The following is a 27,745-nucleotide window of genomic DNA, read 5'->3' on the forward strand; positions in this document are numbered from 1 at the left end:
TGGCCTTGGGTTAGCCACAGCTCTCGCAGAGGTTGTCCTTGAAAGGGCAGTTTCTGGGAGAGCCCTCTCAGCCCCACCCACCTCACAGGGTATTTGTTGTGGGGGAGAAAGAGAAAGGAGATTGTAAGTGGGGAAGGGCAGGGTATAAACCTACAGTCTACAGCAGGGCACATCCACTCTACAAGGTTAATGAGGTTTAATACACTAGCCCCTCTTTGGAAGAGGAAAGAATTATCAGCAGCCTCATCATACTGTGGTTCCCAAGACTTTGGCGGGGGGGGGGGGGATGGGGGGGAGGCAGGGAGAAAAAAACGGGTCTGAAACCAGTGTAGACATGCAGTTGGCAATATAAAAAAGTTGGAGAGCAGACTGAACAGTATTGGTAAGCTGACATTAAACACTGCTTCTGGAAACATTTATCAATGAGTTCAATGGAATGTTAGCACGCTGGGCATACCTTCCCGCCCCCACGCACCCCAAAATTGTTCCGAGCAAAGTTTTAGCCCTGGCCAGTCACAGAAAGGCTGCCCTTGCCCTGCCGAGGAATGGACTTCAGGGAGAGTGTGACCCACAGGGACTCTTGGCAGTGAATGGAGAAAGAGCGAGAATGAGGGACTGAGATAGTCTAGAACAGGGGTGGCCAACGGTAGCTCTCCAGATGTTTTTTGCCTACAACTCCTATCAGCCCCAGCCATAGGCAAAAAACATCTGGAGAGCTACCGTCTAGAACAGGGGTGGCCAAACTTGCTTAATGTAGGAGCTGCATAGAATAAATGTCAGATGTTTGAGAGCTGCAAGATGGATGGATGGAAGGAAGGAAGGAAGGAAGGAAGGAAGGAAGGAAGGAAGGAAGGAAGGAAGGAAGGAAGGAAGAAAGAAAGAAAGAAAGAAAGAAAGAAAGAAAGAAAGAAAGAAAGAAAGAAAGAAAGAAAGAAAGAAAGAAAGAAAGAAAGAAAGAAAGAAAGAAAGAAAGAAAGAAAGAAAACAGATAGGGGAAGGAAGAGAGGGAGAGGTGGAAAGAAAACAATGTTAACTTTCAAGCCACTGACTTGCTTGGCTTGAAGAAGTGATTTAAAGAGAGAAATGCCTCTTCTCCAAGCTGGATGACAGGGCGGTGAGAACTTCAAGAGACACACAATATGTGTGAAAGAACCATATGAGGCTCCTGAGCCACAGTTGGGCCACCCCTGGTCTAGAAAGTAGTGGTGGAGATAGAATGGGCAGAGCAAGGATTCATCTCATGCGCCGACTTACAAGAAAAATCAATTTCACACCATTGCTTATTGCAGCTTTACCCCAACAACCAAAAGGACACCTCTCGCTGCCTTAATCTGCATAGCCTTTGCTGCTGCTCAGCACAAAAACAGCAATTACAGTTTGGAGCAGCCTGAGTCTGAGTCCCCGACTCAACTCACAGCAGCTGCAAGGACTGTCTTTTTAACGATCTGGTGGGAGCATTTTTCTGCTTGAAATTATGGCCTGCCTCCCCACCATGTGGTTTCAGAAGCTGAAATGGCCCAGCAGGAGTTATTTACATCACTGTGGCTCAGAATACTCCATGTACTGCTCCAAAGTTATTTGCATAACTTCTTGCCCAGGCTATTTCAGCTTACAAAAACTGGAGAGGAGCTCTCCTCCCCACACAGTGCTGTTCTGAGCTGAAAAGAGCTCTCTCTGCTCTTTAAAATGACATTCCCTGCAGCTACTTTGCAGCTGCAGGGAATGCAAGCTCCCCCAACCTAAGAAAAACACAACACGAAGTTTGGCCCTAAGTGCCACTTGACGGGTTAAGTGGAGGTAGATGAATCAGTCGGCCACGTACTCAAATGACTGCCCTCCCTAAGTTCCCTCACCTTGGATGTTCAGCAAGGTCCTGATGCAGTCGGCAGCAGCCAGGCGGACAGTGACTGGTGTGTCGCAAGTGAAAAGCCCCAGTGCTCCAACCAGATGGCTGTATTGCTCGAAGGAAATCCCGGGCTGAGTGGGAGAGGAAGAAGAGCAGCATGGCTTGTGATATGGCATGGAGAAAACCCAGAATGTTCTTACAGGGGTGCAACTTTCCTCTTTGCCTGTCTCTCCTCCTTTGTCCCAATTAATACACTTTGCCCTGGCTTCTGAAGCAACATAGTTGAGCACGATCTTGCTTGTGATAGTTTCCTTCTTTAAAACTGAAGACTATTGTTGGAGCTCTATGTCTGGGGCAAGTGATGCTCTGTGCTTAGTGCTTGGGAGGGGCAACAGTGTGAGGGTTTCTAGTGTCCTGGCCCCACTGCTGGACCTCCTGATGGCACCTGGGTTTTTTGGCCACTGTTTGAACATATGAAGCTGCCTTATACTGAATCAGACTCTTGGTCCATCAAAGTCAGTATTGTCTTCTCAGACTGGCAGCGGTTCTCCAGGGTCTCAAGCTGAGGTTTTCCACACCTATTTGCCTGGACCCTTTTTGGAGATGCCAGGGATTGAACCTGGGACCTTCTGCTTACAAAGCAGATGCTCTACCACTGAAATTGCCAATTCAAGTTTAATACGGTCATAGACCAGTCAAATTAAATACAAATAACTTAATAAAATACTATCAGGTAAAACAATAATCAGAATAAAACATACACAGTATGATATAATTTCCCTCCAGAATACTAGTTAGGTTCCATAGCCAAGGCATTCAGTTGGATATTTCCCTTAGGAACTGCTTCCAGAGACTTATAGCTCGCGAAGCAAATTTTGCCACACATAAAGTGGTTCTTTTATTCCTATCCGCCAATAATTTGTCTAGCTGATATCTAATATTTCTCCCAGGGACACTGGAACAGATCGGGAGTATATAGTCAGCCCTAATACACTGATATAATTTACATTGGAATAATACATGTTCCCTATCTTCCGGTTTCTTGTCCCCACAAATACACAATCTCTCCTCGTATGGTTGTCCTGTGTATCTGCCTTCAATAATAGCTGACGGTAACATATCAAGTCTGAGAAGGGTAAATGCTCTCCTATACTCAACTTTATCAAGATTATGCAAGTATGGCATCGGTGTTATTTTATGTAGCTTCTCTATGCCTGGTAAATAACCTTTAAGCTGATTCAAATCATGCTGTCTTTCGACATCCAAGATTCTCTGTTTAAGAAAGGGTTTAACCAGGTTGTACTCCATGTTGAGCAAATATTGTTGCTCTACCACTGAGCCACCGTCCCTCACCCAAGGTGTGTCACAGAGTGTTGGGCTGGATGACCCATTGGCCGGATCCAACATGGCTTCTCTTATGTTCTGTTAAGTAGAACATCTAATTCCTTAGAACATTTTTAGCCTGCCTTTCTCTGAAACCAGACGCAAATACAGATAAACAGTTCTAATTAATGAAGGTATATACACTACATAAGCACATACACTAACCTCAGTTTTTAAAAGGCACTGTAGTGCAGGAAGACATTCTAAACAGAGGCCGTCCTTTGTAAATAGGGGCAATTGCAGTGTATATACAGCAGAGGAAAGAGAACAGCTGGTCACTCTAGTTCATGAAACTGGCTCTGTGCCGGGAAGGATAGCATAGCCAGGAATAGTGATCTCTCCACCCACATACATGGCAATCTCCTTTTTGGTCTTTGGGTGAACGTTATTGAATTAGGGCTGAGGGAGCACACCCTGGTCTTCTTGGAAGCTGGGACACGCTCACCAAAGCAGTGGTCTTTCGGTGATATTCTTTCAGCAGGTGGGCAGTGAGCTGCATGGCGCGGGCACGTTCCCATTCTTGCTCGGAAATCAGCCAGTACAGTAAAAGCTGTGGGTAAATGAAGGGCATCAGTGGAACTAGCTGCCTTTGCACCCCAGCCCCATGCGTGCTTTCTAACCCCTAACTCCCTTTAAGAAAAAAAACCCTTCAAACCCACAGATAAATGAAAAGGAGAGGCTGGCCTGCACCTATGAAGTAACCAGGAAGTCGAGTTGCCAACTCTGAGGTGAGTTGGGAGACTCCTGGAGACTGGGGTGGATCTTGTGGAAGGCAGGGTTTGGGGAGGGGAGAGACCTCAGTGGGGTATAATGCCAGACCAGACCAGCCATTTTTGTTGGATAGACAATGTCTGGTGCTCAAAGAAGAGAAGAAGACCCTGACAGGTATAGCAAGAAGACCGAGTAGATAATGAGGGTAGCATCTTCTCTCCTTTTAAGTGTCATTCCTCATTTGTGTCCAGAGTGGTACTATATCCTGCTTCTTCTCAGAAGTTCCAGACTTAGTCTCTCCCTCTCTCTCGGCTAGAGATGTAATTAGGACCCCGTCTTTCTCTCTCCTCTTTCCTATCAAGTATGTTAGTTCCTAAATAAACCTTTATCTACACTTTAATCAGATTGCGCACAGTTTATAATTTTCACCAGGAGAACAGATCTATGTAGTCTGAAAAGCAGCTATAGTTCTGGGAGCTCACCAGGCCCCACCTGGAGGTTGACAACCCTATTAAGCCAGATTTTTGGGGGGGGGGAGACAAGAGATCAACAGTGGGATTGATTGATCAGCTGATGTAGTGGATGGGACAGGGAAATGGAACAAGACCCATTGATCAGACAACTTAGGCAAGCAAACCAAACTACCCATCAATTCCTTTTCAAAAGGTAATAATAAATAAATAAAATTGTCCCCTACAGCTATCTGCACTTTGCTATTCTCCACAATAATAGTGCCCAGGAAGAGTGCAGTTCTTCCGTTTCTCAGTTTGGGCAACCTAAACAAGATCACACTCTACTGGTATCACAGCCACAATACTCTTGCCCACCAGCCCTTGCCTCTCTGCGGAACTAATCACGCCTTGCATGCCTGAGAACAGCAGACACAGTTGTGTAGAATGGGCAAGAGCAAGAAGGGGTCAGGAAAGGAGCAAGGGCTTTAGCAGCAGGGACTAGACGCTTGATGCTGGCTGACCTTCTACCTGGCTCACCTGGAAGACTTCCTGGACCCACTTTGAGCCGGCATCTCCCCTTTCCTCTTTTTCTTCCAGCAGGGTCTCCACCAGCTCTGCTAGGGAAGCCATAGCACCGATATAAAGCTCCTGCAAAAGAATCCAGGAATGGAGATGGGACTGGATGCTCTCCCAACAGGCAGCTCTCATCTCTACCTAGCACCCTGGCATCCCACCCATTCACATCAGCCACAGTGCATTTGCCACACCTCGCTTGCATGGTCAGTGAGTTCCAGGGGAGGCAAGGCAAAGACGCAGCCCAGGCACAGCTCTGCCAGCTTCCGGTTCTCCTCGTGGCTCAGGGCTTCTGGCACTTTGCTGAGAAAGACAGAAATGGAGTCCATGTATTTCAGGGGTCCCCGACGTAGCGCCTGTGGGCTCCCACCAACCCTTTTTCTGGAACCTGCCAAGTATTTTCAGGAAGTGGGTGGGACTAAGTAGGGCTTTTGTCCAGTGAGGCTTCCGATTGGCTGTGCAGGCTTTTAAAAAAATATAATGTTGTTTTGGCAGCAGCTGCCACCACAGCATGGGAATCTGCATTGTTTTACTGAAGTTAAAAGGATGTGAACTGAATTTGGGATCTACTGCATGCAAAGCATGGGCCCTGCCCCTGAGCCACAGCAGGAGAGAGTCAAGTCATTTGGTAGCTAGCTCCACTTCCTGCGGCAGCCATTTTGTGGCAGCTGTTTTGTTGCTGACTGTGCCCACCAATCTGCATCGGAATTTCAAATGTTCCCACAGACTCAAAAAGGTAGGGGACTCGATATATTTCATGTAAGACATGCATGTAAATGGAATTCTCATTTTAAAAATCCCCATCGTGTTTCACCCCAGCGACAAAGGATAGTAAAAAGTCCTATTAGTGAACAACAGAAGATATGGACAAACCCAAATACTAGTGAGGAGGGATGGTGCACATATTTAAGCTATTGGGTACTAAACCACCATGAGCCCAATCACCACTTAATCATCACGAAATGGAGCAGGGCTGGGTCTTGAATCTGGCAGGAGAAATTCACTCCTCATCTCTGGAGCTTCATAGTTATTTGATGAGGAGAGAAGGATGCCCTGGGCTTTGAAACTAGGTTCTGAGGCCTAGCCCTGGGAAAACCTGGCCTAAAGACTGGCTTATTCTAAAAGAAGAAGAAGAGGTTGGGGGAAGAAAGAGGAACATACCTCAGGTGCCAGAGGGCCACCATGGCCTGCTGGCGAACAGGAGACACAAGGGCATCCAAGGGCTCAGCTTTGATGATATCCTGGAACAAACACCATGGGAAGGGAGTCCATAAACCACAGACCACAAAGTCACGATCCCCCCCACCCCACAGCTATATAGGGTTGCCAAGCCCAATTCAATAAATATCTGGGGACTTTGGGGGTGAAGCCAGGAGACTTTGCGGGTGGAATCAGGAGACATTGGGAGCAGAGCCAGGAGCAAGGTTGTGACAAGCATAATTGAACTCCAAAGAGAATTCTGGCCATCACATTTAATGGGACCGCACACCTTTTAAATGCCTTCCCTCCACTGGAAATAGTGAAGGATAGGGGCACCTTCTTTTGGGGCTCATAGAATTGGATCCCCTGGTCCAATCTTTTTAAAACTTGGAGAGTCTTTTGAGGAGAGGCATCAGATACTATGCTGCAAATTTGGTACTTCTATTTCAAAAAACAGCCCCCCCCCAAGCCCCAGATACCCGCAGATCAATACTCCATTATACCCTATGGGAATCAGTCCCCGCAGGGAATGCCTAGCAGATGTTTTCCTCTCCGCCCCGCTTTCTGATGACCTCGAAGCAGGGGGGAGGCCTCCAAACCAGGGAATCCCCTGCCCGCCCCTGGGGATTGGCAACCCTAACAAATTATAAGGCCCTACCCAACCCCTTCCAGTTTTCCCACCCTCCTGGAGGCAACAGCAGCCCCCTTCCTCCTGCCTGAAGCTCACACTCCAGCTCCATTACTCACCACAAGATGGTCAACAAGAGCCTTTTTGTGGGGCAGCTGGAAGGCTGCGGCCTCCCCTCCACCCTGGAGGGAAAGGCAGACTTTGGACACACACCGGGTAAAGCACAGGATCAGCTCAGGATCGTTGGCAACCTGGGCCAAGCCGGAGAAGAGCAGAAGAGAGAGGAAGGGGGTTAAGCCTGCCTAGGAGAGGGGTCAGGAAGTTCTGTTGTGCAGGTATGCCCTGCTGCTCCCACTTCACAGATAGGGAACTTGCCCAGAGCTTTCCCCTTAAGCCGCATGAGCAGAGTGGAACTCAGGGCTTGCTGACAAAAATTTCCAGCCACTTTGTCACACTGGCTGTTCTACATTCAGGTTGCCAGCTCTGGGCTGGGAAATGCCTGGAGATTTTGGGGATGCAGCCTGTTATTTGGGGAGGGGAGGGATGTCAGTGGGGTATAATGCCATGGAGCCCACCTTCCAAAGCAGCCATTTTCTCCAGGGGAACTGATCTTTGTAGTCTGGAGACCAGTTGTAATTCTGGGAGATCTCCAGCCACCACCTGGAGACTGGCAACTCTATCTACATGCCGTTGTTTACCTGTATACTGGGGGTGGCCAACGGTAGCTCTCCAGATGTTTTTTGCTTACAACATCCATCTGCCCAAGCCAGTATGGCCAATGGCTGGGGCTGATGGGAGTTGTAGGAAAAAAAACATCTAGAGAGCTACCGTTGGCCACCCCTGCAGTGTATACCCATTCCTCCCATTCTCTCCTAGACATCCCTTCTCTCTCCTTCATCCATCTTTCATTCATTTGGATTCTCTTTCTGAAGCCTGTGACCACTCTTTTCATTAGTATCAACAATGCTGGCAAACGTTCAAAGTGGGCCTGTAGCTGCTAATAGGGTTGCCAGATCTGTGTTGGAAAATACCTGGAGACTTTGAGGGTGGATCTGGGAAATGGTAGGGTTTGGGGAGGGGAGGAGCCTCAGCAGGGCTGGAATTCTAGCAGGAGCTCCTTTGCACATTAGGCCACACACCCCTGATGTAGCCAATCCTCCAGGAGCTTACAAAAAAGAGCCTTGTAAGCTCTTGGAGGATTGGCTACATCAGGGGTGTGTGGCCTAATATGCAAAGGAGCTCCTGATAGAATTCCACCCCTGGGCCTCAGCATGAAACAATGTCATAGAGTCCACCCTTCAAAGCAGCCATTTTCTCCAGGGGAGCTGATCTCTGCCAGCTGGAGATCAGTTGTGAAAACAAGAGATCTCCAGGCCCCACCTGGAGCCTGGCAACCCTAACTGCTAAACATGCAACACTGATCCACACACAGAGATCCACGCACAGACTGTGTGGGCATACATCGGTGTGCCACTGCTGAACGTGCAACAGAAGTGAACCCAGTTTAAATGAGATGCAGGAGGTGTGCATTGTCACCCCTGTCACAGGGACAAGTTCTTTCTGCTCCACCAGCATCCCATATGAGACAGGCCTCATTCATCCCTCCTTGCAGGGAACTCTGACTGCAGCAGTGGAGCTGGGTGGCTGCCTAGCAAACTCACGTCTGGGCTGCTTGGGGAGAAATGGTGCAGGATCTTGGGCATAACATCAGTCGCCAGGTGGAGCAGCAATTGCTGCTGGGGAGCACGGATCGTGGCACTGCTGTATAGGAGAAGGAAGGCGCTCTTCACCGTGCTCCTCTCTGGTTGTGGCAAGCCCTGCGGTTGGCAGAGAAAGATCAACAATCACAGAGGAACGATGCTCTCTGGGGCGTTCAATAGGGAGGGGCCGTGGCGCAGTGGCAGAGCATCTGCTTTGCATGCAGAAGGTCAATGGGTTCAGTCCCCAGCATCTCCAGTGAAAAGGATCAGGTGGTAGGGGATGGGAAAGACCTCCATCTGAGACCCTGGAGAGCCGCTGCCAGCTTCAGGAGGCAGAATTGATCTTGATGGATTAAGGCTGGGATTTGGTACAGGTGGGGATTCAACTGTCCCCCAAAAGGAGATGGGACAGAAGACTCTCCCCTGCTGGCTTGGCTCACTTACTTGAGTCACCAAGAGTTAGAGTTGCTAAGTCCTACCATGGATTCGGTGGGGGATATTTCTTGCCATCATGGCACAATGATGTCATCAGGAAGTGATGTCATCACGCTGGGCATGTTGCGTGACTGTGGAGCTCTTTGGAGGCAGGGATCCCCCAGCAGCCCGCTCTGTGCCAGCAGGTTGAGGCCCCCCAAACCCTGTCCCTCAGTGGGAGCTTGGCAAGAGTTAGTTTGCTCTGTGGCTGCTGTTCCCTTGGGCTTCAACCGGAGCCAGGGATGAATTGCCGACAACTGGCTACATTTCCACAGCCAAGTGGCAATGGTTTTTATTTTAAGCCGTGCCTCTTCAGAGACCTGCTCTGGAAAGCTCACAAAATAGATCAAATTATAAAAACATAAAATCATGAAGAAGTCACAGCCACCAAAAACCCAGAAGCATTTTTTTTTAAAGCATAAAACCCCAGAGGGCTCCTTAGAACATGACGAAGGTGAACTTAATCACAGTCCGCCTCCACTGATCAAAAGAGAAGGCAGCGTGTGGCCTGTCTTATTTTTTTGGCAGGCTATTTCAGTGGCAGAGGAGGGAACCAGAGACAGGAAGGGGCTGGGGAGAGGGTGTGTGGATCTGAACCTGGCTGAAATGAAGGTCCGCTGAATCTTCCCCCTCGGAAATTTCCTCCTCAAAGCGGCTCAGGGCCTTCAGCAAGGCAGGGAATTGCCCCTCGCTGCAATAGGCCAGGCACTGGCAAAGACCCTGCAGAAAGAGAGGGCTACTGAGATCTGGACTCACCCCCTCCCTCTGCACACCCCAGTCGCCTAATCCAACAAAGAGCTCTGTTGGATCAGGCTGAAGGCTCATCTAATCCAGCAGCCTCTTTTCACATGGGGGTCAAACCAGGTCTCGTGGAAGAGACTAAGCTTTGCACAGTTGTTGCTCTGACATCAGAGGTACGCTGTTTTCCTCAGCTCAGGCTGTGATGGCCTCTTGCCTATGCTTCTTGACCACTCTCCCCCTTTTAAAACCCGCCAGGCACAGCAAAGTTCTGAGGCTAATAACGGTCCTGCCATCAGAGCAGGGCAAATGAGGGACACTAACTGCTGCGCTCACCTCTCGCTGGTCTTCATCTGTGTAATCTGCATGCAGCAGTAGCTCCTGGAGGTGCCATGTCACTCCAGCCGGGTCCCCTGTGGTGGACAGAGCTGTGCCCAGGGCCTTGTAGAGGAATGCCTGAAAGAGAAAGAGGCCAACCAGGCATCAGCTGTGCTCCACAAGACCTGGTGCCCACAAGTTAGGTACAAGTCCAGCAAAACCTAGTTGATGGAGTCACATCTGTACAATTGTAACTATTACGTATGCCCCTCCTCCTAAAAATAGCATTTGATAATTGGAATTATTTATGCAGATCACATTTATTTTCATATCCTTGTTTTGTTTCACAGTTGATTTTTATCCCACTGCCCTTGTTTAAGTTTTAAAATAATTTGGATTCCCTCTACAGCAGTGCTGGTACACTATCAATTGTGGGTTCATCTGGCTGCCATTCTAATAGCTGGAAAAAAGGAAGAAGACAAAGGAGAAAATGAAGACGAGGAAGAAGACAAAGAAAATGAAGACAAGGAAGAAGATGAGGGAAAAGATGAAGGAGACGAAGAAGAAGAACTACACTACTGCTGGCTCTCTCAGGTTTGCTAGGTCAGCCAAAAGTTCCACTGAGTCCTTTCATATACAATAATAAGGTGGTAGTCTAGCTGAAAAATACTTTGGCCACCACATGAGAAGGGAGCACGCACTGGAGAAGATCCTGATGCTGGGAAAGACAGAAGGCAAAAGAAGAAGGGGACGGCAAAAGATGAGATGGCTGGACAGCGTTACTGTTGTAACTAACATGAATTTGACTGTACTTTGGAGGGTGGTGGGCCTGGCATCATTTGGTCCATGGGGTCACAAAGAGTTGGACTCAACTGTGCGACTGAACAACAACAAAGTCTGGCCATTCCCACTAGGAAGCAATTTGATGTAAACTCTGAGTAGCTAGAAAGAGAGATGCCACAGATGAAAAGAAACCATCAACCCCTTTCCCACTCTGACCTTCTCTGCAGAGGAGCTGGGATAACTGTTCATTTGCTTGGCCAGTTCATGTCCCAGTTTCAGGTTCCAGCCTTCCTCTTGGTTCCTCCACAAGGACTTCTTCAGGAACTGCGGAAGCGTCAAGAAAACAGGCTTTACCATGCATGATCATTTGCCCAGGGAGGGACCACATAGGACAGATCATGCTTCTGGTGTTACCTCCAGTAGCCTCTGCTCCCAGGCAGCCTGCTTCAGGGTATACTTGCTGTGTCCTTCAGGGGAAGCACAGAAGGGCCAGCATTAGCCATTGCACTGAAAGGAGAAGTCCTACCATATATGGACCACCTGGCTTCAGACGAGCTGGGAAGATCCAGGTTGGAGGTATGCTAGAGCATCTACAAAAATGTGGATTTGGAGCTCTAGACAGCCTTACTTGCTAGGCAAAAGAACAGTGGCAGCACAATATATGAAATACAAAAATACAAAATATTGTGCACAAACAAACACTCTTAACTGGTGTATATACAGTTCTATTATAATGAAATGAACAGCCTACAACAGTGGGCATACATTCATACAGTATAAATAGAAAACAACAGTCTCAAAATAGTATACCCAGGAGGACCCCACACAGTCACTGAGTTTTCCAAAATGAGTACAAAGACTCAAAAATAATGTTCCACAGGAGTCGCTCCGTTGTTTGTTGACTTCTGAAGGACAAATTCTAGCCTTCACGCAAACCCCGGATTTGATTGCGTTCCGCTGCTCCTGCAGCTTCCTCGTAAGTCTTAATTAAGATACCAAAATGGGCGTTTGAGAAAGAACTTGGCTGGAGTTTTCAGTTGACTTACGAGGAAGCTGCAGGAGCAGCGGAACGCAATCAAATCCGGGGTTTGCGTGAAGGCTAGAATTTGTCCTTCAGAAGTCAACAAACAATGGAGGGACTCCTGTGGAACATTATTTTTGAGTCTTTGTACTCATTTTGGAAAACTCAGTGACTGTGTGGGGTCCTCCTGGGTATATTGTTTTGAGACTGTTGTTTTCTATTTATACTGTATGAATGTATGCCCACTGTTGTAGGCTGTTCATTTCATTATAATAGAACTGTATATACACCAGTTAAGAGTGTTTGTGCACAATATTTTGTATTTTTGTATTACTTGCTAGGCAGGCTTCATGTTTCAAGGTGGCACATCAGTAAAAAGAACAGATTATTTCCCAATACCCAACAGGAAATCCTATAACCCCAGGACTTATAATCACCGGTGCTGGAAGCAGAAGACTAACATTGTGCTTTCACACGTGTTAAAAAATGCAGTTTCAATCCACTGCAGCAACCATTTGCAAGTGGATTTTGCCATTTCACACAGTAAAATCCAGTTGCAAAGTGCATTGAAAGTGGGTTCAAAGTGCATTATTTAGTGTGTGTGAAAGCGCTTCTTAGGTGGTGCAAACATTCAGCCTATTTTGAAAAACTGCTTCCAACTTGCTTCTGGGCTTCGTTCAAGGTGGCAGGATCCACACCCCGGAAGGACCACCTCTCCCCATATGCACCTGCTCACCAGTTAGGATCAACCCAACACCCCCTTCCAGCTGCACTCTTTGCCCATCCACTCTATGAACTTAATCACTGGTGAACTTAATCTATGAACTTAATCATTGGTGAATACATGGAATTTAAAGAGCTATTAATTTTCAGTTCACCAATGATTAAGTTCATAGAGATTTAAAGTAGCTAATGTTATAAATCTTCAGAACAGACATCTGTCTTAAAGTGCACAGTAGCACTTTAATAGCACTTTAAATTCCATATATTTGGTATCTTCATGAATACTATGGCATAGACACTTAGAACCTATAGAAATAGTATTTCGTTACTGATACCACGGTTATCATCCATGAGCAAGCATGAAAGCAATCCCACCTAAGGCAGGGATGGTCAATTGATGGCTCAGGAGCCATGTATGCAGGGCTGGCCCTGCCACCAGAGCCGGCATGTAGGAGTATGCAGCTGGCTAGGGTGCCACCCTGCCTGGGGCGCCGCTGGGCACCCTCCATGAGCTGGGCCACCCCCCCCCATGAGCCGTCAGCTCCTCCTGGGCACCCCCCCATGAGCCGTTGGCTCCTGCGCCCCCATCAGCCTTCCTACGCTGCAGAAAGGCTGAGCGGGGAAGGGGCTTGCATCCCACGCACCTTGTAAGGCGTGCAGGAGGTGATCAACAGCTCTTCCACCCCCAATCAGCCTTCCTGCGCTGCAGGAAAGCTGAGCCAGGGAAGGGGCTTGCGTCCCACGCGCCTTGCAAGGTGCGCAGGACACAACTGTCAGCTCCCCCCACCTCCCACCCTGATGTGGAAGCCTGAGGGGGATGGGGGCTGCTTGATGACATCACTTTTCATGACGTCATTGTGCCACGCACGCATGTTTTTTTCTAAAGGATTGGGGGGGGGGTGTGCTGAGCTGGGGTCTGCCTCCAGCAGCAGAAAACCCAGTGCCGGCTCTGCCTGCCACTAGGTAAACTAGGCAATTGCCTAGGGCGCTGGTCGTCTGGGGGCACCGGATTGGGTGCCTCCCGTGTGACTCAGTGACCTGGGCTATCCGAATCAGGGAGCAATTTCAAGTTTTGTTCATTTCTGTTTCCTCACAATTCATCTGTTTTCGAATATCGGTTATCAGTGTTGGGGGAGGGGGGGGAATGCTAGGAGTTAGCCTTGCTGAGGGTGCCAGATGGTCTAGGGCTGGCCCTGCGTATTTGACTACCCTCTGAGTCTTCTGCAGTGAAGGGTGGCCAGGATTCCCTAGGAATGGGGTGGGGGAAGAGAGAGACGACCTCATCCCATGTACATCCCCATATCTGTTTGCTCTTTTTGTATTTCTTAGCTGAGTTCTGTTTTTATGTCTCGTAAACTGCCACGAGGCCTTTAGAGTACAAAAAAGGAGAGTAAAACCGTAACAAATAAATATGCAATACACACACACAAAATCTATTGATTCACAAATGTTCCAAATCCAGCTCTCAGAAAGGGAGACAGACCTAGTAGCTCTGAACTCCAGGGGGCAGCAGGCTATGTTCTGACTCACCTTCCAGAAGATGGACTGTGGCTGGGACCTCCACCCACCAGTGCTCAGCTACATCCTTGTAGATCTCTGGTCGCAAGGCCTGGAGCAGCAGCAGCACCGCTACCCCACGACCCGATCCTTCAAAGGGGGAAACCGCCAGGCCCTGCCAGTGAGCAACAGTGATGTGAGTGGGGCAAGTTTCCCAAGACAAAGAGCAAAATGGGGCCAGTTGTCATGATGGAGAGTTGGGTGGCAGACCAGAGCTCTGAGCTTGGCCTTGCAAAAGCCCTGAAGGGGCTATGCCTTCTGGAGCCACCAAAAAGATGGATTTCCTCTCCAAATGCACTTACCAGGAGCCGGGCCAGCAACCCCTGGGGAGTCGGTGAGTTCACTGGGTGGAATGAGGCGGGAGAGCAAGAGAGAGTCATTAAACCAGAATCGAAGGTAGTTTCCTAGTTTGCACACCAAAGTGTCCTGACCACACCCATCCAGGGATCCCACTGGAGGATGGTGAGACTAAGCAAGCAGTGTATCCTTTCCAGGATGCATGCAGCACTTAGCACACTGTTGGGTCTTCAATGACAAACGAACAGCTTAATAGCCACAAAAGAAACTTAGCTGGCACCTAAGTGGCTGCAGGGTGTGAGCCAAGAGTTGCATCCCAGAATCTCCTGCAAAACTATGAAGTACCTGCCTGGGACAGATGGCACACTTTTTCAATGGCACCTCTAAGATCACTGCCACTTGTTAAGTGAACCTGATGGGAAAGCATCAGCTCTGGTGGTACCCACCTGCCTCCACGCCGTCTTGAAGCACTCTCTGTATCCGCCGCACAGCCAGCATCCTCAAGATGTGGCACAGAGACGCAGCAGAGCCAGTAAAATATGGCTGCATCAGGTAGGCGAGCAGCTTGCTCCATAATTCCTGTAGGGAAGAGACGAGGAGTCAAGGGCTTGGAATCGGCTCTCTTCCTGCCTGCCCCAGCACAGCCCTTCCTTTCGTGCTGGTTTACGCCTGACCCAGAAGTTCATTCCTACAAAGAAACGTGCCATTCCAGGGCAAAAGCAAGATACGCCTAGCAACTGGAATGACATCTTCGTCTCTTCTGAACTTCTCTCTGTCCTTTTCACTGGTTTTTATGATTTTGCTATGGTTTTTCAAAAGAATGCTGTTGACATCAATTTTTTTTTACTGCCTGTAAAACTGCTGTTACTTCAATTATTTTGCCGCTGTTCACCAGACTGCCTGTAATCAGGGGTCATTTTGTAGAAAAAGAGGCATTGGAGCTCAGTAGCACAACTCATTAGCACATGCCACACACCCCTGACATCCCTGGATGGTGCACTAAATTATATCAGCTTAAGTGCTTCCTGAATTATAATTGTCATAATAAAACCTTACTCTCATCATATTTTTAACATTACTTTCTCCTATGTGGCCACAGGGGCATGATGAAGATTTCCATCTGTCTGCTTTCTATGTTTTGGTTATTTCCCCATTTTTTGTGGGGAAAAATATTAGAAAGTTTGTCAAATCTTAGAGTGCAGCAAAATTTTCACACTGGGTTTGAACAAGGGAGCCCTGAAGCAAGTATTTTTTGAGGGGGAGGGGTAAGAAAGAGCACAATAAAACTTAGAGGTTCTGGAGCTCTTGCCCAAAATTAGGCCCGTCTGTAATTGAACAATTGTCTTTTCACTGTACTAAAATTTTACTTTCATTTGTGGAATTGCTCCCGTTTGTGGAGGATAGCCTTTTGAACAATGCTATAATTCCTCCAGCTTAAAAAAAAAAAAAGATTTACAAAACTAGGCTGGACGCAAAGGGGTCACTCACCTGGCTGGTGCCTCTCCCTGAAGCAACAGCTGCCTGGAGAGCATCCATGCTGGCTCTCTGGATCGCCTTCTCCTCCAGCCCACCCAAAGGGAGGCTCAGCCTGGAGTGGCCCTGAAAGAGAGAAGAAGAGCAGTGGTGTGGATGCTGCTGCACAGGCCTGGGCAACTGGTTGTTGGTGATCCTGTTGAAAAAAGCTCATGACAGAGCCTTTGAAAATACAAAGTACTTTTAACCCGACATTCCCTGCATAGAGCTTCCCCCCACCCCCCGCCATCAAGTTGCAGACACAGCAAGCCTGTAGGGTTTTCAAGGCAAGAGACATTCAGAGGTGCTTTGCTTTTGCCTGCTTTTGTGTAGCAGCCCTGCTGGTCTCCCACCCAAGGACTAACCACGGCTGACGCTGCTTATTTTCTGAGATCCGATGACATCAGGCTAGATTGGGCTATCCGAGCCAGGATGGAGCCACGTCCATGCAAACCGCATCGCCTCATAGCCTTCCCTTGTCACCTTCTCCTTTTCCATCCTGCCCCCCACCTGTCTATTCTGCCACTGAAATCTAGACTGTAAGCTACTCAGGGCAGAGACTTGCCTTGTGTTGGTTCGTTCATATTACCCCATAAAGCAGTGATAGCATAGTATAAGGAAGAAGCAGGATCTTGCATCCGCTGAGTTAGGAAAGTTGGAGCATTCAAACGAGATTGCGTGTTCAAACAGTGTGACTTCTCCCTCACCCCAGCCCCAAATCCCAAAGGCTCCCTCCAATGCCAAGGACTCCGCCTGCCCTTACCAGCTGGTGAGCTGAGATGGCCAGCTGCAGGGAGATATAGGTCAGGGGCCAGCCCTCCACTTTCTCTAGGTAGCCAGCCTGCAACAGCTTGCTGATGGCCTGGAGCATCACAAAACGGACCTAAGAGGAAGAGGAGGCCAAAAAGCAAAGCCAGGGTGGAGGGCTGTGGTTAGAAGAAGAAGACTGCAGATTTATACTCTGCCCTTCTCTTTGAATCAGAGACTCAGAGTGGCTTACCATCTCCTATATCTTCTTCCCCCCACAACAGACACTCTGTGAGGTGTGGGGCTGAGAGGGCTCTCACAGCAGCTACCCTTTCAAGGACAACTCCTGAGAGAGCTATGACAGACCCAAGGCCATTCCAGCAGCTGCAAGTGGAGGAGTGGGGAATCAAACCTGGTTCTCCCAGGTAAGAGTCCGCGCACTTAACCACTACATCAAACTGGCTCTGGAATTGGGAGACCAGAGTTCACATCCTCATTCTGCCATAAAGCTCCTTGGGTGATTGCAGGCCATCCGTTCACTTTGCTGTTGAGCAGAAAAGTTACAGATGCATCTTCAAGTATTCCTTCCAGCCTTGGAAAGGAGCCCACCCATTGTTCCTAAGCTGGTTTATTCAGCTTGCCTGTCCGTGTTTCTTGGTGCTATTCATTTAAGGGACAGACAGTCTGAACCATCCACTTCTTTTCTCTGATACATGGAAGCTCATTCAAGCTGATTGCCTGGACCAGATTCTTCATCAGCCCAGGTGACCATGTGACTTTGCAACTCCAAGTTTAGGCCAAGGTCATGAGCATGAATAGTAGAACAGCTACTCTGTTTTGTGTAGACTCTGGGGATCTAGGGAGCGGGGGGGGGGGCTGCTATCAAGGTCAGGGGAGAACTCTTTACTGATTGCTTTTGGGGGCTCCAAAATCTATGTCATGCCTGGGGCTTCTAGAGTGAGAAAGCAGCAGCTGGTAGGAGAAAACCTCTTGGTGGTGTACACATTTGATTTGGGATGTTTGAGTCCCTAGTTCAAGCTGCATCTTTGAACTGATTAAGAAAACAGGAATTGCAGGTCAGAAACCAGCCTAGAATGCAACTACAGCCTCTGAGCTTATGGGGCTTCAGTCTTGTATCTCTTTTCCATTGCTCAAACCAACCTAGAGAAGTGCACTGGACCAAGGAAACCAATGTCAGCTGCTTCTATGATGCGTAAGATTCTTACTCTGTTTTGTGAGCTCCTCCGCCCTTTAGAGCAGGCTTCTAAAGCAGACCATTGTTGCTGGTATCCAGGAACTGCCCTCGTTTCCCCCAGCCTGGCCCTCAGCCTCTCTGGGCTCTTACCCTGATGCTGTCGTCACCCAGCACCACCTTAATGGCCTTGACACACAGCTGCCTTCTGCTCCAGAGCTCAGGCACTGAAAGACACAAGGCACAGTCTGTTGGAGAACATCTGGGCTGTTGCAGTATCACTGGGAAGAGACCTGGGGGTTTTTTTATGCAAAAGGTTCCAGACCAAGATCATAACCTAGAGAGGAAGGAGGACCTTCTGGGCCACCTAGGGTTGCCAAGTCCAATTCAAGAAATATCTGGGGACTTTGGGGTGGAGCCAGGAGCAAGATTGTGACAAGCACAAATGAACTCCAAAGGGATTCCTGGCCATCACATTTAAAGGGACCGCACACCTTTTAAATGCCTTCCCTCCATTGGAAATAATGAAGGATAGGGGCACCTTCTTTGGGGCTCATAGAACTGGACTCCCAGGTCCAATCTTTTTGAAACTTGGAGGGCATTTTGAGGAGAGGCACTGGATGCTATGCTGAAAATTCGGTGACTCTACCTCAAAAGACAGCCGCCCCAGAGTCCTAGATACCTGCAGATCAATTCTCCTATTGGAATCGGTCTGCACAGGGAATAATGGAGTTTGCAGCAGGCATTTCCCTCCCCTTCCCCCTGCTTTCTGATGACCCTAAAGCAGGGGGAGGGCCTCCAAACCAGGGGATCTCCTGCCCCCACCTGGGGATTGGCAACCCTACCACTGTGAGGCACAGAGAAAGAAAGAAAGAAAGAAAGAAAGAAAGGAAAGAAAGAAAGGAAAGAAAGAAAGAAAGAAAGAAAGAAAGAAAGAAAGAAAGAAAGAAAGAAAGAAAGAAAGAAAGAAAGAAAGAAAGAAAGAAAGAAAGAAAGGAGGGAAGGAGGGAAGGAGGGAAGGAGGGAAGGAGGGAAGGAGGGAAGGAGGGAAGGAAGGAAGGAAGGAAGGAAGGAAGGAAGGAAGGAAGGAAGGAAGGAAGGAAGGAAGGAAGGAAGGAAGGAAGGAAAAATAATGTCCCTGTCTTTACAAATTGCATTTTAAGTATTTAAGCAACTTGCCACATATAATCTGAGCAATTCCAAACAACAGCCTTGGAAGGCAGTCCTGCATTATTATCCTGAGTCCTTACACTGGGCACTGATGATTTTGGAGAGCAATACCAGCAGCATGACACGCACTTCCTCCTGACTTTCTTCCAGCTTCACCTGGAAAAATCCCAGCAGCTCAGAGGGGTGGGAACGGGCTATAGGAAGGGAAAGGCACAGAAGTGTCAATTCATATGTATACAATCAGAGTTGGATTTATGCACAAACTATAGTTTAGGGCCTCAGATTTTAAGAAGCTTCTAAAAATTTCTATGATAAAACAAATACTTTTTTTTTTTTTTTGCTATAATGCTACTAGGCCTCTTAAACTTGACACAGTTTAGAGCCTCAGCATGTCTTAATCTGCCCCATGTGCCATTTCCTGTTCCCTTCTCAAACTGCAAGAAAGTCTATGCCCAGCAAAGCACTCGTTCTTTCCATACCCAGTTGCAAGAAGATATGAGTGATTTCAGCTTGGTTCTCTCTTCCATGTCGAGCGGGATACTGTGTCTTTCCCCTGGCACAGATCTATGCAAAAAAAAGGAGAGGGCCCTTTAGTGCAGAGAGATCTGGGATGGAGGGTCTGCTTCACTGAAGTGAATACACTGCAGCATTCCCTTCAGTGCATAGAGCCATGAATTGTATCCCCAAAGGGGGTTTTGCTCGCTGGTTTCTGAATCTTCTGCAAAAGCCCATCTTTAGATCACAGATTGGACCTAACTGGAGTGGGGAGAAGACTGAAGGATTAAGCTGTGGCAGGGGATTCTGTGCCTTGGAACCCAAATTGGGATGCTGGGTTGGGCCTCAGTGAAGCAGGTGGCTCTCCAGGGCAACTAGTTGGCTGCTGTATGAGACAGGGTGCTGGACTAGATGGAACACTGGCCTGACCCAGCAGGGCATCTCTTATATTCTTATGTTCAGGCTTACCTGGTGGGTTAGAACGCGAGCCAGGGGCTCCACATGCCTCTTGGGAATCTGATTGTTATTCACAAGAGAAGCCTCCAAAATCTGGCTCAGAATCTGCAGCAAGTATCAGAGAATTATGGTTTTATTCTGATGGCTAAAGAGGCAATCTGGGGGGTAGTTTTGGAGCAGGGAGGTGGCTGTGTAAGGGTTGGCAGGAGGACTACAAAGACAAAAGACATGAGAACCTAAAAGGTGAACAAACAGGCTGTGGCATGAAGAAATGAGCCCTCAGGGAATAAACACTCGACGAATAAATCCTTGACTGAAGGACCATCTCCTTTCCTACAGTCATCAGGCAGCCATCTGCTGATTATCTATCCCACCACTTAGGGTGGCCCATCTAGCGTCAGCCAAAGTCCAGGCCTGTTCCATCATGGCTCTGTAGCATGAGCTTCCTGAAGAGGTGAGAAGATCTCCCCTCCTTGGAGATCTTCAGGAGATGCAGCAAGGCCTGCCTCTTTGCCGGGGCTTTGGGAGGTGTGGGCTGAATGGCAGGTGTCTTTCAAGGGGAAGAGTGGGGAGGGATTTAAGGCTTGTTATTTTACCTTTGGTTTTAGCTGGGGAAGTTTTACTTATTATTGTAAGCCAACCTGAACCAAGAAGAAAGGCAGGATAGAGATGCTTTAATAAACAAACAAACTCAACCCGTTGAACCAGGAATCAATGTGGGGGATTCACTGGATGATCTAAACTTGCAAATGGTTGCCTATAGGGAGAGGCTTGCCTTCAACTGGATGGGTTCCTAGACCATGAATTTATACTGTTTCTGCCCCATCTGACAGCAATGAATATTTGCTGGAGAAAAGGAGACAAATCTTGTCAAATACGTAAAATATAATTAAGTAAGAGTAACTGAGCGGGGAGGGGGAGAGGTACTGTCCCTGACACTTTTGTAGAATATGCAGAATTTGTGCTGTGGGCAACAGTGACTCCCCCATCGGCTCACCTTTGTGACATGCAGGGCCTCCACATTGCTCTCGTACTGTGCCATGAGCAGAGAGATGTCACCGTGAATCTGAGCCTGGAACTCCTTCTGGGTCAGCAGGATGCTAAGCATGGGGCCCAGCACCTTCAGAATGGCCAGCTTGACCTGCCAGGAAGGGCAAAAGGGGTGACAGAGGGGAGGGGAGAAATGATTGCCTTATAGCCCAAGTCCTTTCTAACTTAAGAAACTGTTTCTTTCACTCTCTCCTTTCAAGATCACCAGCATGAGTCCTGGGCGGCCAGTGTGGCCACTCCATACACCCCCTGCAGAAAATACCAGTCCTAGCTGGTTAGCATCTTACCTGGACATCGCTCATTGGCAGCCAGGTGCGGGTGATGCAGGCATAGAGCGGGAGAAGGTAGGTGGCAAACTGCTGGACGCTGAGACGTGGGTGTGAGCTCCTCTCCCAGGTTCGCAGGTAAATCCGAATCGCCCCACAGATCTGTTCCAGGGCTTGGGGGTGGGGCAAGGAGGAGGGAAGAGGCAGAGGGCCGAATGAGTACCAGGCAGAAATTTTGCTTTTGCATGGAGAGATGATGGTTGTGATAGCTCCACTATTGTCTCTGGCAAATATTGCAGTGCCCCTGAACAAGAGAAGAGACAATCCCACAGCTGACTTTTCTCTGCATGGCTTTGAAATCTCCTGACTTTCTCTTCTGACCAGCACTTCCTGGTTGTCAATACCATCGGTCTAAATTTTAAAGAGAGTCAAGAATCTGCTCAGTGGTGCCTCAATTCTCTGCATGCAAAAGGTCCCTGATGTCTAGCAGTGCTCAGGTAAAAGATGAGAAAGGCCCTTCCCAATCCCAACACTTTCTATTGGCAATCCTTTAACTCGGGAGTTGCAGATAACAAACACAATTCTGGCTAACAAACCAGCTACAACCAGTCCACTGGCGGATTGAATGTAGCTGGTTTGTTAGCCAGAATTGTTGTGCAGCAGCTTTGTGCATTCATGTTCAGCAGCAGACCATGTTCAGCATCCATCCCATGAAAGGATTACTGGAAGCTGGCACAGGCAGAGAAAGGCCTTTGCGGATACCTGCTACTACATACCTTACTGAATAAAATCTCCTGGAAAGACTGCAGATGAAGATAGACAAGAGCCAGAAACAACATAATCTCTCTGTGTGTGTGAGTGTTGCATTTTGTTCCCAGAAGGCAGAAGCAACCAAGCAGGGTGGTGGGGTGCTGTGTACTTCCAGCCTATGCTATGGTACTCAAACCTCTCCTAGAAACCACAAGAGGAGCAGCCTCCCATTTCCCCTCCAGACAGCAAAACTTGCCACGTGCTTAGGCAATAGCGTGGGGACCAACCCACTCCATCCGAGGCTTGAGCTTGGCAACACTCACCCATGCAGAGGGCCCTGCGCCGCCTGCCGTCTTCCATCCAGCGCATGGTGGTTTGCAGGGTAGTAAGGGTGATGCCCAGGAAGGGGACACAGCCATACACTGGAAAAAAAGAGAGCCAGGCAGGCGACTGATGCAGGAAGAGAGTGGTCAGTTATGTATCAGGAATGGGATTCTTTCTCCTGGCCCTAGCAAAGGCGAAAGCCTTGTGCCCTCTGCAAGCCTTATACAAGAGCAAACAGAGCGCCCCCCTCCCATCTTAATTCAGGTGAAAGAAGCCACTTTGGCTCTCAGATGTTGCAGCAGCCCTTTGTATTCTGGTGATGGGAAGTGCCGTCCAGCTGCAGCCAATTTACAGCAACCTTGTAGGGTTTTCAAGGCAAGAGATGTTCAGAGGTGGTTCTCCATTGCCTGCCTCTGTGCAGCAACTCTGGACTACCTTGGAGGTCCCCCATCCAAATACAAACCAGGGCTGACCCTGCTTAGCTTTCAGGATCTGATGAGATCAGGTTAGCCTGGGCCATCCAGGTCAGAAGAAGAAGAAGAAGATGAAGAAGATATTGGATTTATATCCCGCCCTCCACTCCGAAGAGTCTCAGAGCGGCTCATAATCTCCTTTACCTTCCTCCCCCACAACAAACACCCTGTGAGGTGGGTGGGGCTGGAGAGGGCTCTCACAACAGCTGCCCTTTCAACGACAACTTCTGCCAGAGCTATGGCTGACCCAAGGCCATTCCAGCAGGTGCAAGTGGAGGAGTGGGAAATCAAACCCGGTTCTCCCAGATAAGAGTCCGCACACTTAACCACTACACCAAACTGGCTCTCTTTGTATTTTGGCCCTTTGTCTTCAGGACTGCTTTTCCACATGCCAATTAGTAGATTGCAAGGAGAACCAGGCATGCCGTGTGTCCGGAGACAGCCATGCTAGGTCAGCTGGGGAGGGGTAGGGAAAGAGGAGCATCCTGCCATTCCCTCCCCCTCCCCGCCACTTCCTGCCCTTCTACCGTTGTTGGCTGCCATCTTGCCCAGGGTGAGGAGGAGGAACTCATCGGGTGGCACGAAGGGCTTGAGCTGCCTCTGAAGCTCCGTCATGATGGGGTTGAAGTGATGGCGGGCAAAGGTGGCCAAGGTGCTGCTGGCGGCCACCTGGAGCTCACGGGGGACCCCTTGCTGGAAAAGAAGGCTGGGGTCACTAGGGTGATGCAGTTTTATTGAACGTGGCCATTGGCCATCACAATGCAAGATTAAATACAGTATCATAAAAAAGTTATCATAACAAGTGGTCAAACAGAAATAAAGAATGGTCCAATAAACATACAGGGCAACGGGTTAAGTGGTTTATAATGCAACAATTACAACCTTAAATGCATTGCTAAAACACTAAAGTAAAAGCAGTTAGGTTTAAGCTGCTAAAATATTAAAACACTGTAACGCTAAGATAATAGCTAAACTATTACGTTTAGCTATTAAGTTATAAACGTTATAAATCCGATAAACTAATTTGTGATAAATATCAATATACTATAAAATTACAGACATCTATAGTAAAGTCAACTAATCTGAGGAGGCAGTTTTGGGCTCTGATTTTTTTAGCAGCCAAGGCAAAAAGAGACACTCTATGGGTGACCAATGGGGCTGGGGTCTAGGAGCAACAGGGTGTGGGGATGCCAGGAAGAGGGGGAAAGATATGGGGGCAATGTGGCAGCAAGGAATGACAGTCCCAGAATGAGGGTGGCCAACTCTGGCTTGGGAATTACCTGGAGATTTTGGGGGTGGAGCCTGAGGACAGCAGGGTTTGGGGAGAGGAGGGATCTCAGCAGGGTATAATGCCACTAGGTCCATGTTCCAAAGCAGGCATTTTCTCCAGGGGCACTGATCTTGGTTGTCTGGAGATCAATGGTAATAGTGGGAGATCTCCAGGTGCCATGGGAAGGTTGGTAACCCACCCCAGAACCTGTCTGCAACATCTTGTGCTCAGTACCAGGGAGCCAGCTTGGTGTAGTGGTTAAGTGTGTGGACTCTTATCTGGGAGAACCAGGTTTGATTCCCCACTCCTCCATTTGCACCTGCTAGAAGGACCTTGGGTCAGCCATAGCTCTCACAGGAGTTGTCCTTGAAAGGGCAGCTTCTGGGAGAGCTCTCTCAGCCCCACCCACCTCACAGGGTGCCTGTTGTGGGGGAAGGAGATAAAGCCACTCTGAGACTCTGATTCAGAGAGAAGGGTGGGGTATAAATCTACCGTCTACCAGATAAGGTGAAATGCTGACACCATTGAAAGAGACTTTCCCTTTCCTAATGGGCAACTTCAACCAGTTCTGACATTTTGGATCACAGAAAAGGCTTGCAAAGGAGACAGCAAGACTTCCAGGTGCCTTCAAGATTCAGTGCATTCTCCTGGGTGTGCGCTAGGAGAAAAGATTCCCTCCTGTTAGACGTAAGCTGCCACACCCATTTGTTTGCTTAGGACAAAAGTCTGTGTCTGAGAACTCCAGAGAAGGTGTCTCCATTGTGACTGGACCTGTGCCTCCCCATGTCCCTTTTTCTAGGGTCCCAAACCAGAAAGATCCCCCAGGGCTCATAACTGTAGAAAGATTTCTATTTGAGGTGCATGTAGAAATGAAAGGCCTCTATAGTGATGGCACCATGGTGGTGTACACACAGTGATTTTCAGACTGGTTTTTAGAAACTGTTTGTGTTTATTGACTTTGCTCTGATTATTCTGTTTTCTGACTGCCTTCTCTCCTTTTCTCTGATGAGGTCCTATCCAGGTCTGGTGCCTTAAAGACAAGCAACACTTATTCCAGTGTGGGCTTAGCGAGCTCTAACTTATGAAAGTTCACATTGGAATAAAGGTGCCACTGGACTTGTAAGACAGGTCACACTTTAAAAATAAAACAACACCCTGACCTGGATAGCCCAGGCAGGCCTGATCTTGTCAGAAGCTAAGCAGGATCAAATTTGGTTAGTAATAGTAGAAGATGATGACTGCAGATTTATACCCTGCCCTTCTCTCTGAATCAGAGACTCAGAGCGGCTTACAATCTTTTGCTTACAGCTCCCATCAGCCCCAGCCATTGGCCATGCTGGCTGGGGCTGATGGAAGTTGTAGGCAAAAACATCTGGAGAGCTACCATTGGCCTCCCCTGTTATCTTCCTCCCCTACAACAGACACCCTGTGAGGTGGGTGGGGCTGAGAGGGCTCTCACAGCAGCTGCCCTTTCAAGGACAACTCCTGCGATAGCTATGGCTAACCCAAGGCCATTCCAGCAGCTGCAAGTGGAGGAGTGGGGAATCAAACCCAGTTCTCCCAGGTAAGAGTCTGCGTACTTAACCACTACACAAAACTGGCTAGTACTTGGAGGGAGATCTTCTTGGAATACCAGCAGTCATGAAGACGGGGCAGGCTTTATTCAGCCACCTCTCTGAATATCCTCCAGGCCCCCAGTAGGGGTCAGTCACCAGAGGTCACCATGACCTCCAGGTACACATGCATGCACCCAAACCAAAAATATACAAGCAAAACAACAGCAGGCACGAAACACCTCTGACTGCTACTCCTCACCTCTGGAGATGCTCTCAGTTGCTTGGAGGCCACAAGGATGAAATCCTGCAAGGGCTCCACCTCCAGGCCGTGCTCCAGCATGGCCCGGAGGCTGTGGTACACAGCCACCTTCTGCCAGGCCGACACCTGCTGAGAAGGGCAGACTCCTGAGTGGTGCCTCTTGTTTCCAGTCAGCCTCATGTGTGAGGCCACGATGGGGCAATAGTAGGTGCTGCATCTGCCACCCTGGAGTGGGAGAGCATCGGTTTTGCATTATGAAGGTTTTACGTTCAGTCTGTGCTAGCACGAGACAGCAGCCTGAAGCAGGAAGGGAGATGAGTTGGGGGAGGGCTATCACAGCAGGTGTAGGAGGAGAAGCAGCAGGGTTCTTTACTTCATCTTGCCGAAGCGTCACCATGAGGACTGACATCACAGCCGCTGGCTGGACTCGAGCTGCTTGCAAGATATGAAGGACCACTTCCTTTTGGTCTGCAGGCTCCGGTAGCTGCAGGAGGTGGTTGATGGAACAGAGGAGGCCTGGATGGAAGAGGGAGGTAACAGCCCATTAAGATGTTAAGAATAAAGCAAGTTTCTAGTCTTCATAGACTGTAGGGAGAGGCTTGAAAGTCTCTGAGCAGCCATCTGCTGAGATGGCAGCACTGGACACACACTACTCAGAGACTTTAGGTATCAGTTCTCTTGTCGTGGGAAGGGAGGAGGGCTTGTTAAGCTATACAGCTTCGATTCACACACATCCCTCCCTGGTAATTGCCCAACCTTACTTCCACTGGACGGTGCTTCTTCCTCAGCCATGCTCTCATGTTGTTTCTGTTTCGTGACCCCTGCCCAGTGGCGAGACTATCGACAGTGGTCCTGGAGAGGAAATTTACACCTTGTGTTCACCCTCCCCAGCTCCACCACATGGCAGATTCATTTTTTAAATTAATACTGGAGTTGGCAGGGACTGCCAGGCTCCACTAGTCCAGCCCCCTGCCAATGCAGGAACTATGATTAGAATACCCCCAACAAGTAGTTATCCAATCATTAATTAAAATGTACTTCCAATGACACGCCCCCCCCTTTTCCAAGATCTGTCTGGAAGGAAAAAAACTCACTTCAAGGTTTTTCCACTAGCAAAGGAGGCGGTTTTATTTAGGAAGAATCCAGATGCTTGCTGTTATCATCTCTCTCACACATACCCTCGCCCTCTGTTGGAGAAAGGTCAGACTCCCAAGAAATTTCTCCAAGGACATGCAGAGTCTGTGACAGCACCATTAACCACAATGGAGATCTCATGAGATGCAGGGCTTTGTTTTTGTAGCAGGAACTTCTTTGCATATTAGGTCACAAACCCCTGATGTAGCCAATCCTCCCGGAGCCCTGTAAGCTCTTGGAGGATTGGCTACATCAGGGGGGGTGTAGCCTAATATGTAAAGGAGTTCCTGCTACAAAAAAAAAAAGCCCTTCACGAGAGATACGCCAGGATGGAAGCTGCCAGCAATCCTCGATAGGCTCTGTACTCTGCCAACCAGAGGTGTCTATGGAAAGGGCCAGTATCTTCTCTCCAGAATAGGGTCTCACTTGTTCAGCTAAGCTAAGAGCAGAGCTGAGAGTGGTGCTAGTCCCCGACCACCTGCATGAACCAGCACACGGCCTGCTTGGGCATGCTATGGGGGATTCGAGCTGAAGCACCTCAGGCAAATTATCTCCATCAGAGCAAACTATTCCCATTTGGGAAACCTTACATTAAATCAAGTTTATTCCCTTGACTCAATTTTGGCAAAGATTTAAGCTAATGATGGGACTGGAAAGTATCCATGGCTTTTTTTGTAGCAGGAACTC

General features: G+C 48.6%; 1 protein-coding gene across 1 annotated transcript in view; it reads right to left on the minus strand.

Moving 5' to 3' along the window:
• Positions 1-26,716, minus strand: part of LOC132587354 (maestro heat-like repeat-containing protein family member 2A) — a 28,540-nt gene extending 1,824 nt beyond the window's left edge. The window contains exons 1-27 of the mRNA XM_060259629.1: positions 26,686-26,716; positions 26,298-26,440; positions 25,925-26,149; positions 23,367-23,532; positions 22,366-22,464; positions 21,314-21,465; positions 20,974-21,117; positions 19,989-20,081; positions 19,505-19,589; positions 19,106-19,219; positions 18,009-18,082; positions 16,680-16,799; positions 15,893-16,003; positions 14,851-14,983; positions 14,410-14,450; positions 14,081-14,222; positions 11,221-11,273; positions 11,023-11,130; positions 10,042-10,161; positions 9,529-9,687; positions 8,455-8,610; positions 6,913-7,044; positions 6,127-6,206; positions 5,160-5,268; positions 4,930-5,040; positions 3,675-3,779; positions 1,854-2,157 (exon numbers count right to left, since the gene is read on the minus strand). Of these exons, the coding sequence (XP_060115612.1) occupies positions 1,854-2,157; positions 3,675-3,779; positions 4,930-5,040; positions 5,160-5,268; positions 6,127-6,206; positions 6,913-7,044; positions 8,455-8,610; positions 9,529-9,687; positions 10,042-10,161; positions 11,023-11,130; positions 11,221-11,273; positions 14,081-14,222; positions 14,410-14,450; positions 14,851-14,983; positions 15,893-16,003; positions 16,680-16,799; positions 18,009-18,082; positions 19,106-19,219; positions 19,505-19,589; positions 19,989-20,081; positions 20,974-21,117; positions 21,314-21,465; positions 22,366-22,464; positions 23,367-23,532; positions 25,925-26,149; positions 26,298-26,440; positions 26,686-26,716 (3,310 nt within the window). The remainder of the gene's footprint in view (positions 1-1,853; positions 2,158-3,674; positions 3,780-4,929; positions 5,041-5,159; positions 5,269-6,126; positions 6,207-6,912; positions 7,045-8,454; positions 8,611-9,528; positions 9,688-10,041; positions 10,162-11,022; positions 11,131-11,220; positions 11,274-14,080; positions 14,223-14,409; positions 14,451-14,850; positions 14,984-15,892; positions 16,004-16,679; positions 16,800-18,008; positions 18,083-19,105; positions 19,220-19,504; positions 19,590-19,988; positions 20,082-20,973; positions 21,118-21,313; positions 21,466-22,365; positions 22,465-23,366; positions 23,533-25,924; positions 26,150-26,297; positions 26,441-26,685) is intronic.
• Between the last annotated feature and the right edge of the window lie 1,029 nt (positions 26,717-27,745).

Source organism: Heteronotia binoei, chromosome 18 (assembly GCF_032191835.1).
Source record: "Heteronotia binoei isolate CCM8104 ecotype False Entrance Well chromosome 18, APGP_CSIRO_Hbin_v1, whole genome shotgun sequence".
Lineage (NCBI taxonomy): Eukaryota > Metazoa > Chordata > Lepidosauria > Squamata > Gekkonidae > Heteronotia > Heteronotia binoei.